At 18.2% G+C, this 12937-nt stretch overlaps 2 protein-coding genes across 2 annotated transcripts; both read right to left on the minus strand.

Moving 5' to 3' along the window:
- Positions 1-94: 94 nt before the first annotated feature.
- Positions 95-7736, minus strand: LOC122711837 (intraflagellar transport protein 122 homolog). The gene is made up of 16 exons (XM_043930957.1): positions 7590-7736; positions 7034-7143; positions 6772-6892; positions 6238-6448; positions 5961-6034; positions 5430-5700; positions 5102-5263; positions 4604-4901; positions 3935-4305; positions 3457-3849; positions 2975-3389; positions 2443-2669; positions 1424-1805; positions 1027-1190; positions 401-559; positions 95-220 (listed from the first exon to the last, which is right to left on the minus strand). Exons 1-16 carry the CDS (start codon positions 7640-7642, stop codon positions 134-136), a joined length of 3498 nt encoding a protein of 1165 aa, XP_043786892.1. The 5' UTR covers positions 7643-7736; the 3' UTR covers positions 95-133.
- Positions 7737-8559: 823 nt separating this feature from the next.
- Positions 8560-12797, minus strand: LOC122711887 (glycosylphosphatidylinositol anchor attachment 1 protein). The gene is made up of 10 exons (XM_043931051.1): positions 12552-12797; positions 11967-12184; positions 11654-11810; positions 11080-11288; positions 10611-10828; positions 10243-10430; positions 9852-9979; positions 9430-9623; positions 9196-9360; positions 8560-8847 (listed from the first exon to the last, which is right to left on the minus strand). The coding sequence occupies exons 1-10, from the start codon at positions 12691-12693 to the stop codon at positions 8571-8573; spliced, it is 1896 nt and encodes a 631-aa protein (XP_043786986.1). The 5' UTR covers positions 12694-12797; the 3' UTR covers positions 8560-8570.
- Between the last annotated feature and the right edge of the window lie 140 nt (positions 12798-12937).

A 12937-nucleotide genomic window follows, 5' to 3' on the forward strand; every position in this document is an offset into this window, starting at 1 on the left:
GTTTAGAATAATGAATATAAAAATAAGAAAGAAAAAAAGAAATAAAATATATTAATATCGATTTAAATTGAATCACGATAATTTTTTACAATAAAAATAATATAAAATTATATATCTAAATTAATAGAAAATACTAATTAGAAATGTTATTTATTGTTCTACAAAACGGACAGTATCCATGTCGTAATAAAGCCAATTCATAATCATCCAAATGAAACAGCTAGAAAAAATAAAATTATTATATTTATTGCAAATTAAATATAAATATATTTTAATTTAAAATGATCTATAATATCATCAATCAATTTTTAATTATTTATATTTTTTAAATATTTAAAATTTCTTTGTAATTTAATTTATTTATAATATCATAATATGAATAATATTTAATTTGATATACCTTTAAACAAGATTTACAAAATGTGATTTGTAAATCAGGTAAAAGATTTTTAAAATATCTTGTTTTAAACGGTTTTGGCCATTTAATAATTAATACTGTACATGGATCCATACTTTTTAAAACATTTCTTCCCACAATTATAGTAGAACTAGATTTTTCCTAAAATAAGTAAATTTGATATGTAATATCTGTAAAATATACGATAAAAATATAATATTCTTATTGAAAAATAAATAGTCAAAGATATTCAATATATAATATTATTATTTATTAATTGTATTAATATATTTTTAACTTATAAAATTATAAATTAATAATTATAAATTTGATAAACAAATATAGAAATTTTTGAAATAATGTTATTTAAAAAATTAACTTAATATTTCAAATTAATCTATTTATAAGATAGAATATAACTTTTATTTGAAATTATTTATTTTAAATTATTATTTCATGTAAATGGTATTTATATGTTGGTATTTATATGTTATTAAATAAAAAAATATAAAATACAAAGATTCAAAACATTTTTATAAATTTGAAATTCAACTTAAAATTCAAATGAAATTGTATTCTTTTCCTCCCCATTATTTTTTAATAAAATTATTATGAATTTATAATGATACCTCATATTTCATTAAACGGGCTGTAAAAAGATCTATTTCAGTATTAACAGAAAATTGATCTGTATCTGAAATATCATTAGATAATGATGATTCATTTATTAACTTTTCTGCTTCTTCATCAGATATACTTTCTTCTAATTCAAATTCAACCAATGGTAAAATTTCTGTAATTTTTCAAATATTATTATAAAAATTGTTATAAATATATATAATTAAATTACAATTTTAATAAATATTATAAACATTTTTTTAAATTATTAAAATATTTTTATATAAAAATTCAATTGTTTTAATGTTATTTTTTATATATAATTTATAATGATATTATAATGAGTATTTTTAATAAATAAAAAAATAAATCACATACATACATACATACACATTAAATAATATTTACCAAACATTACAAAAGAATATTGAAATTTTAATCCACATTGCACACATTTTCCTTGATTATTTGATGATAACAGAGGATTAAAAGTTGAACATTTATAGCAAAGTGGTAAAAGTTCTTCTGGATCTTTATAAGATGAAGCTCGAGCATTTAAATTTGAAATTTCTAATTGACTACATTGATTTATTGGAATTTTTATTTTTCGTAGTCTTTCGAGTAATTGCATACTTAGTTTATTAGCACCAAGAAAATTGGCTTGTTTTAATAATGTATATATTATAATAAATCTCGAGACTCCTTCAATCTGAATATTTTCAGTTTTAATTAAAAGAAATCGTGCAATGTTGAAAAGGGCATCTGGCATTAATGATGTAAATGGTTCTTCCTAAAAAATATATTATTTAATAATTCCTAATATAATTTTCATTTTAATATTGCATTATTGTAATATTTTAGTTTAATACATTATATTATTTGCTAATATTTTTTTAAATTATATTTAAAATTTATATAATGTAATTTTATACTATATTTTAGATACATTAGAATCTGAATACAGTATAATTTGAGATTTTAGAAATGTTGAATTATTGGATTATATTTATAATGCAGTTAAAAAAAATATATAAAAAAAATTATAATAAAATATATAATATATAAAAAATATATAAAAATATATATATATATAAAATATATAAAAAAATATATAAAAAAAATTTCAAAAATAATCATGATTAATATAATATCATTTATTAATAAAAAATGAATGAAATTAATTAAATAAAATTATTATATTAAATATAATTGTCAAATAATGTTCATATAATGGTCATAATTAGGGCATACTGGATTATTGAATATTAAATTATCAAAATTTTATTGTATTATTAATATATTATTATTATTATTTATTTTTTGTAATTTTTATCTTATGTTTATATAATATATTGTATTATTATATTGTATTATTAATGTACTGTATTAAAACTATTAATATATTGTAAATTATATATAATAATTACCACATATTTATGCACTTCATGATATGCATAATAAATTTCAGCTTTTTCATAATATTGAAGAAATATTGTTTGTAATTCATCCGTAGTTTTGTTAAGATTTAAACTTATTTGAGAAAGTAGTAAATAGAAATAAGAAGCATCACGAAATCTTTTTTCAGTAACTGCATTTTTAGCTAACATTATCAAAACCATTATAGATTCATCTGATTGGCCAGCTATCTGAAATGCTACAGAATTGAATGAATTTTTTTAATTTTATATTTTTAACTTTAATATTATTTCACACAAATTTAATATAAAGAAATCATAAAATATTATTTTTACATTTTTTAAAATATATTTTTATTATATTTTATTCAAATATTAATTTTAATAATATATCATATTATTTAGATAGGAAACAAAAAATTATTGAACAAAATTATTGAACATTAACAAAATTTAAATATGAAAAATTCTTAATTTCTTTTAACTATTAGTTTCTATTTAAATGGATGTACATATATTAAAAATAATATTTTTTTATATTTACCTTTTTGTGCTTCAGAAAAATGACCAGTTTCTGCCAACCATCTTGCATATGGTCCATATATTCTAGCTTTCAGTTTTGGATTTCTTTCAGCTAATTCAAAAGCTTCTGGCCAAGCTTGAGCTTCTACTAAAACATCTGCTACATCAGGATCATCTCCTAAACGGCTAAAAATTTCTGCTGCGCCATGCGTTGCACCTAGTCTTTTCAATTTTTTAGCAATTATAGTTAGGTTATCTCTATCTGCTTTATCAAGTTGTCTGCCAACTTTAATTAACATGTCAATCCAACCATATTCTGCAATTATATTTATGGCACGATCAACATCTCCTGCTGAAAGAAACATTTCTGCTGCAGCACGAGGTTCTCCAAGACTTTTAGCCCATTCTGCTCGTTTACGAAGTAAAATTGTACGATCCTGATATTATTAAAATTTTTTTTATTTTATTTATTAAAAAATAATATTTTAAATATATTTTACTAACCTGATTATTTCCACTAACAATAAATTCTTGTGCAATATCGAACATACGTAAATCAGAATACATAGCTAATGCATATTGTTGTAAACCAGCCTTTTGAAAAAGTTTTGCAGCATCTTTTAGCTTTCCCATAGCAGCTGCAGTAGTAGCCATACATGCTTCTCGTCCCCATTCTCCAGATTTAAGTTTTTCTTCTACTTCTGACAAAACTTCTATGTATCTTAAATTTTTAACTCTAGCAAAAGAAGAGTATGCAATATTTAATTCTAAATTTTCTAATGCAGCAATTCCTAGAGCAAACCAGTCAGAATCTGCTACTCCAAGACATGCTATATTATAAGCATCAGAAAAAAGACTAATATCAATATATTGATACATAAATAATGACAATGGGACCTACATATAAATAATAAATATTTCAGTATAATAATATTGCTTATTATTTTACAATAGTAATTGTTTAATTAAAACAGAAATTTACCTCTATAGTAACAATAGAACAATCATTTAAACAATACACTTTTGATTTATTATGACCCATAACAAGTCCAGAAAATTTTTGTCTATATTCTGTAAAATTTCCTACTTTTATTGCTAAATATTCTCCAGTTGAAAAACACATTATTTCTTCAAAACAAGTATTAAAAGCGACACTATTTACATTTTGAAATTCTTGAAGTTTTTCTTCTGTATATAAATCAAATACATAAAGAATTCCATGATCACTAACGACAGCAAGTTTTTCTTTTAATGAACTAATATCAAGGCATCTTATAGAACTTTCAATCTTTAGTAAATATGCTGGAAAAGGATTATCTAAATATATTTTTACTATATATCCAGTGTTTAAACCTAAAAAACATAAAAACAAAAATTTATTAAATATCTTAATTTTATTTAATAGTTAAAAATAATTAAATAAAAAAATTTTGAATTTCTGATATAAAAAAATAATGAAATTAATGTAAATAAAAGTTTAGTAATATTAACAAGTATATAATTATGATGATATAATAATTAAATTAATAATTTTAATGGATTATTAAAAAAAATAATAAATATTAAAAAATTGCAAAAATTAATTTTATTTTTTTTTATTATTAAATAAAGTATTTTTTTTTTATATTAATTCATATAAAATTATACAAACCTACAATAAGGCATTCTTGTCCAACTGGTCCACCAACAACTTTTATATAAGTTATAAGTCCATCAAGTATCCATTCTCTTTCTATTATACCATTAAAAGATAAACTTTGTAATCTTCTTTCTGTACATAAAATTAAATTATTTGTAGTTATGACTAATAAATTACAACTTAGTGCTTGATTTAATTTTTCATATATGCGATAATGCATTCCATCATTAGAATTTAATGGTTCATAAATTATTACTCGTTCTGATAATTGAACTGCTAATCTATTCTTGTATACAGCAATGCGATGTATCTAAAAATAAATAATTTTAATAGCATAATATATATTTATTTTTAAAATTTTAATTATAATTTATCATTTTATATAATATATTAAATATAATAATATAATATATAATATATAAAAAAAATATTTTTCTATATATTTCAATTTAAAAATTAAAAGTTATGTCTAAATTTTAAATTTACTATAAAATTACTTTTTTTACTTACTAAATCTTTACACTTAATACGAACTTTTTGACTAGTAATTAAATTTTGTATTATTACATCAGTCATATTTTCTCTGTATGCATATCTATCTCCATATAATCCATGAATAATGTCCCAAGATAATTGCAAATATGTTACTATTCCATCTTGACAACCAAGAGCCTAAATAAACAAGCATATAATATCTTTGTAGATAATTATATTATAAATACATTATAAATTTTATACATTAAAGTATATCGTAAAATAACAAAATTATACAGTTATGAATTAAAGAAAATAAACATTTTTTAATTAAAAATTGAATGATGAAAATTTTTAATCATACAATATGTGTAGAAGTTGGATGTATAGCACAACTCCAAATCCAAGAGGAAAATATTCCACCAACATTAATTAATTGTATTCCATCATATGTCATAAGTATACATTGTTTATTACTTCCACAAACTAAAATATATTGACCTCCTGCAAAATTACACATTTTAAGAGGTATAAAATTAAGTAATCTATCTTTCCCAAATGGTTTGCCTGAAATTGAATAAAAAGATATGGTCCCATTCCATTCAGCAATACAGAGAACATCTGTTGATTCTTCCCTGTGAATAATATAGGAATAAATTAGTATAATTTCACTAATTCTATATAAAAAATATTTAAATTATACGATTATTATATTTAATTATACGATTATTATATTATAAATTATAATATGATATAATAAAATGAAATTTATAAATTTATAAATTAAAATTAAAAATAATAAATAAAAGAATATAAATTTTAATATAAGTTATATTTGTTATATAATTATTTTTTTTATCATTGTCTATATTTGTTATATAATTATTTTTTTTACCATTGTCTATTCCACAATAAACTCCAAATAGATGTTCCAGTTTGTCTCTCAATTCGTGTCTGTTCTTCTCCATTCTAAAAATATTATAATAAATTAAAAATAATATTTTTATAAAAAAATTTTAATGACAAAATTATTTAAACATTATATTACTTAAAATTAAAAAACAAAAAAAGGAAAAATAATATTATATTTTAAGATTATATTTTAAGATTTTTTTGATAAGATTATATTTTTAAATTTTTGATAATGCATAATTCATATAAATAAAACAAACTTTATTTCTTATAGAAACATAGCCAGATGCCAAACCAATTGCTAAATATTGACCATCTCTTGTCCAAGCACAACAATTTACTCTTCCTCTTGATTTATGCTTTACAACAGCTTTTTGTTCAGAAGACCAAAATGCTATATCTGATAAAGAACAACTTAAAAGTTGATGTGATACTGGATTGAATTGCATAGTTTGAACAGCTTCATTATGTCTAAAACAATATAAATATATAATCAATAAATTTTATAGTATATAGTTACATAAAATTTTAATTACATTTTCGTATATATATGTAAACATTAAAAAATTTTATATATATATATATATATATATTCTTTACAATGATTTACAATAATACTTTTTGTATTTTTATTAAAACTATATTTTTGTGTTTATGAATTTCATTATTAAATTATTAATTATTATTTATTCAAAAAGTTATTTAATGCAAACATATATATCATTGCATTTAGTTATAGTTATATCTATTATTATTATATTATTTAAATAATTTACAAAATAGAAATAACTTACGAATATTTAAGTATACCCTCTAATCTTGATGTCCAAATGATAACACTTTTATCTGCACTACCTGATGCAAATTTTTTACCATCTTTTGCATAACATACACAATAAACTACATCTTTATGACCTATAAATTACAAATAGATAACATATAATATATAATAAATTATACATTATTATATAGATTATATATCATATATATATATATATATCATTAAACTAATTTTTTTACATTTGAATTATTTTACATTTGAATAAATTTAATTACCTTTTAATGGTTGAATTAAAGTACCTTCATTAGTTTCATAAACAAGAACTTGTTGACCAGCAGCAATAACTAGTTGAGTTCCATCCGGATTAAAACATAAATCATATATACTGCAATAATATGAATATTTATTATTATAAATAATACAAAATAATAGTAATGCATGTATTTTTTTTATGCCATAAAATATAAAATTAATTTTTTAATAAAATAATTTTATTTTTTTATAGAAAAATTTTTTATTCAAATTTATATAAATTTAAATTTTAAAAATATTAAAAGAATAAATAATATATTTAAAATATAATTAATTATAGAAATAATTATCATAATATATTATCATTAATAAATCTTGTCATTATTACTAGTAGTATTATAGAAAAAATACACTATAATTAAAACATTATTAATTACAAAACATAAACATTATTAATATTGCTTACTAAAAATATAAAAAAATATAAAAATAATATTTTTATTATATTATTTATATTAATATATTTTAAATTATGGTTATTTTATATTGAATATATGAAAGCTCTATTTTTATATTTACCATTGTTCAGATTTATCTTGAACTTTATCAACCCAAGTTGGAGAAGCTTTCATGATTAACACGAAAGATATTTTTACTTGTTTTAAGAAATTGTCATTATTTTTCTATAAAAGTTTATTTTCATGGTTTCCACGGAAACTATTAAAATGGCGACACCTATAAAGATCATAAAGTTTTCATTTACTTTCATATTGTATAAAAAAAAAGTAATATAAAAAATTAATTCAAAACGATATTAATTAATTAAAAAAATAAAATAAAATATTATACATATTTTGAATATATGTTATTTTATATGCATTATTTTATATTTTATGTATCTATCTTTTATTAAATAAAAAATTATTAATATAAATATAATTAATTTAAATATTTTATAATCATATAAAAAACTAAATAAATTATTTTGTTTTATGAAAATGATAAAAAAAATTAAATTTTTCAGTAAATAAATTCAAAAAATTCTTATTATATTTCATATATAACATATTTGATGTTATAATAATGTATTATAATAATGTAAATTATTACAATGTAATTTATTATTATAAATATATTATAAATGTATATATTTTATAACATTTTATAAATAAAATTTTTATAAAATATAGTAATTCTGCTAATTATAAATTTTCTATATATTATATATTAAGTTATGACTGTGTAACATTATTTTAAAATAATATAATTAAAAAAATCAATTAATTATTGTTATAATAATTTTAATGTAATATATTATGCAATATATATATTATATATATATTTCTATTTTACTATTATTTTACTGTGATAGTAATTGTACTAAACTATAATTACTAATTATATTATGACAATAATTATAATTTTTCAAAATTAATGTAATATATAATATATTGTTAAATAATAATAATAGTAAGAAATATTAATAAAACTATATTATTTTTATTATCTTTATTATAAAAAAGTTTATTTATATATTAAATATTAAAAGTTATATATATATTATAAGTTTATATGATTATTAGAACATAAAATATTCCAAAATAAAATCCAAATAGGAAACATTATAGAAATTGTTACATTATACAACCAATTTCCATAAATCATTGAATCCATAATACTAAATACAAATGCTTGTTTTATAGCACGATGTCCACGAAATAATATTGAAAAGAAAGAATCTGAAGAAAAGTTCACATATGTATAACATATTATGAATAAACTTGCAATTATAAATGGATGTAGAAAAATCCAGGTAAGTGATAGTATTTTGCGAAATCTGAAACATAATTTTATAAATTATAAATTTTATTATGAGAAATATAAAATAATAAACAAATATAAAATAATAAACAATAAATTATAATTCAATATTCATAATTCATAATAAATAAATAAATAAAAGAAAAATAAATTGAATAAAATAAATATAAATAATTATAAATATATATATATATATTTGATTTTTAAATTTATATTATTTTTTGTTTTTATTCCAACAAATATATAAAAGTAATTTTATTATAATAATGAAATAAAATATAAGTATTAATATAATTAAATAAAATATAAAATAATAATAAACAATTTTAATATAATCAAAAAACTATTTTCAAGATAGACTTACTTTGTGAAGTTTTGTTTTGGTGTTATTGATAAAATAATAGGTACATAAATTACAGCCACAAGAAGTGCTAGAGAAAAATTATGCATTGCTATACACATTAATATTGTACCTAATTCTACTAATGCAATTACACAAATTAAAACTGCATTTTTATACTTCATTTGTCTAAAAATAAAAATTTATCAAAATATAAAATATGATACATATACAATAATTAATCAATATTAAAATTACCTTTTGCAATACAAAGGCCATATTAATGTTAAAATAGTTATAGCCATGAAACCAAAATATATAGAATCTTCTGTACGAAAATTCATTTCTCTGCCAAAATAAGTAAATATAACTGGGGATGTTGTAATCATAATTCCACAAATATGAACCCATAATATTTCTGATGTAATAACACCAATATCCAATCCATCATCCTATAAAATATTTATAAAAATTGAAATACAAAAGCATAATATTACGAGTATTGAACTATACTTATCCTTATTATTAATAAATTATTTTATTCTATTCTTTTTTTTCTTTATAATACAACTTTCAATAAATAATTAGTTTTGTAAATATATATTAATATTTTTAATGTATAAATATATATTAATATAATTTTGTAAATATAAATTAATAATATAATTACAAAAACAAACCTTTGATTGCTTAACAATAGGATTTTTTTTATCTTCTACAGAATTAGATATTTGAAGTCTTTGCCACATTGAAAAAGCTTTTATAAATATTCCAGCAATAATTAAAACTAAAGATCTTATATAAAGCCCTAAAATATTTTTTAAATGTTAATTATTTATATTTCATTTACTAAATATATAATAAGCTTTTAAATAATTTTTAAATAAATATATAACAAATTTTTTACAATTACATCTAAAAAATTATTTAAAATTATTTAAAAATTTTCTATTTTTGAAGTAATTTATAAATTTTTAAATAATTTCATACTAATATTTCTTATTAACAAAGATAAATTAAAATTTCAGCGTAAATTTTTATTTTATTATATAATTATTATTGTTTATTTACCAATAGAAATGTAAGTATCAGTTGATGGAAGTAAATAAAAGAAATAAGATTGGTGAAAACGTTCTAACAAATTATTTAATGATCGTATAATACTTTCTACAATACGACCAACTTGATAAAAATTTCCATCAGAACTTTGGTGACCAGCTTTTTCAAAACCTTCTAAAGTAATTGCTTCAATACCAAATCTATAATAACCATTCAAAAAAAATTATTAAATAAATTTTATTAAGAAAAGTCATAATAATTAAAATATTAAATATAATTAATAATTAAAATTGCAATAATCTTTTTTAATAATCTTTTTAATTAAAAAGTACAATAATTTATCTTTTTATGATTTTTTATATTTATTATTTTTTAAATACCTATGGAATAATCCATGATTTCCTGTTGGAATTCCAGTAGCTTGACTTGTGATCATCATCAGAAGAGTATTAAAATGATACCACCAATTTTTAAATTTGTTTTTATATTTAACATCAAAACGTCTTTGAAACGATTGCCGAATTCCTTCTTTAGTTATCATATTTTGTGCCAAATTAAAAAGATCTAAATTGGGTAATCGTCCATTTAATCCTTCTATCTAGCAAATAGTAAAGATTTATATTATTCCACCATTTTTTAACAAATTATTCTATATAAATATATTGTACTTTACATACATACATACATACATACATACATACATATATATATATACATATATATATATTTATAAATTATATAAAATAAAAAAAATTATTATAAAATTAAAATGGAATGCAATTTTTTTATTATAAATTTAATATAATTATATTTTAATATAATTTTAATAAAAAAAGAAATAGAAAATACTTTAACATCAATAGATGAAATCTTCATTGAATGTAACTCCAAATTAATAGCAGCTTGAATTGAACCAGCGCGACCAGGAAGATCTCCAGATAATAATACCCCTTCATTACCACTTATAACTCCATGATATGCATCTAACCATGCTTGTATTCCTAATTGTTCATGTTCTGTTATTAAAAATATAATATCCTTTGCCCAGTATTTTTGTTCTATATCAATAAAATTTTATAATATATTAATAAAATATTATATATATTATATATATATATTTATTTAATATTATTTATAAATTAAAAATATTTATAAATATATATATTTATTTAATTATATAAAATTACATAAAATTGTATCTTATTTTTACATTTAGTTTTAAATTTTCATTTATTTCCTTATAATTTATATAATATATTTATATTTTTGCAAATTATTATTTAAACGTTTCTATATAAATATAAATATTCTAAATAATACAATAAGAATACTTTATTTTCTTTTTATCAAAAGATAATATTATAAAATAATTAACAATATTAATACAATAATAATTAATTTATATATTTATGTAAATACTTACTTCTACAAAATTTAGCAAATGCAAGAAGTAGAGCAATAGAAGGTGTAGTATCCAAATAAATACTATTAATTGGTCTAAAAGGAACACTTACTACAATTGCTTCTGTACTGGCTGCTCTTGAAGCTCTTATAATTCCATATATATTTTGACCTATAAACTATAAATACTTTATATTTTTATTATTACAATTCCTTCTTTGATAATAATAAAGAAATAACTTATCATTATTTAATAAATAACTTTAAAAAAAAAACTTTAAAAAATATTTAAAAAATTTATTTAATAAAAAAACTATCTTTTTTTATATACTTACTTGTTGTTCTTGGAAAGGATATATTAATGTAAAATTATGTAAAAAAACATCTAAATGAAGCTGGCTTAATGTAGCAGCTAACCATGCATATGGCATTATATCTGGATATTGTTTCATTTCGTGCAATAAGTGCACATAATAATGCTTTGCTATTTGTTCCAAATTACTTTCTTTTGTAACTAATCCTGGTAATAAAGCATTTTCAGAGAAATAGGTATCTATATATTTAAAAAATATATATATTATTAATAATGTATCCTGCAATATTAATTGATAATAAATATTTTAAATATTTGATTTACATATTTGATTTCTATTTATATAATTTTTAAATATATTAAAAATATAAAAAATTACATACATATATATGATAATGATAAAATTATAATATACAGAGAATAAAATAATTAAAAAAAAATCTTTAATTTAAAATTCTGTATAAATTATAAATAATATATTTTATTACATTTTATTTAAATAATCTAAATTTTATTTAATTCATACAATGACTTAATTGATATAAAAATATAATTTAATCTTTTTAATTTATAATATTTTAATAATATATTTCAATTTTATACTTACTGTCATTAAATACGGGTAAAGCAAGAAGTAACATCCATATAATACCACTTATATATAAAAAATAACAAAGGGGCTGTTCCCATTTTAATAAAAATTTTATTATTTTTCCAGATCCTGCTCGAGGATCCGTTAATAAACCCATTGTTATTTCTATTTATTCATATTACATATGCCTTAGATTAATATAATTATAGACAAGATAGAGGATAAAAATCAAAAAAATCAGATATCATACTCCATCTTTATGCTTCTGTTATTTGCTTTCTTATTTTTATTTCCGATATTCGGAAGATGGCGCTGATATCTTAATTTTTATTCTATCTTTATCTTTATTATATACTATATATTATATTATTTATTTCTCTTTTATGTATACTTGCTATAGA

Source organism: Apis laboriosa, unplaced genomic scaffold (genome assembly GCF_014066325.1).
Source record: "Apis laboriosa isolate Shangri-la unplaced genomic scaffold, ASM1406632v1 scaffold18_cov149, whole genome shotgun sequence".
NCBI classification, from domain to species: Eukaryota; Metazoa; Arthropoda; class Insecta; order Hymenoptera; family Apidae; genus Apis; species Apis laboriosa.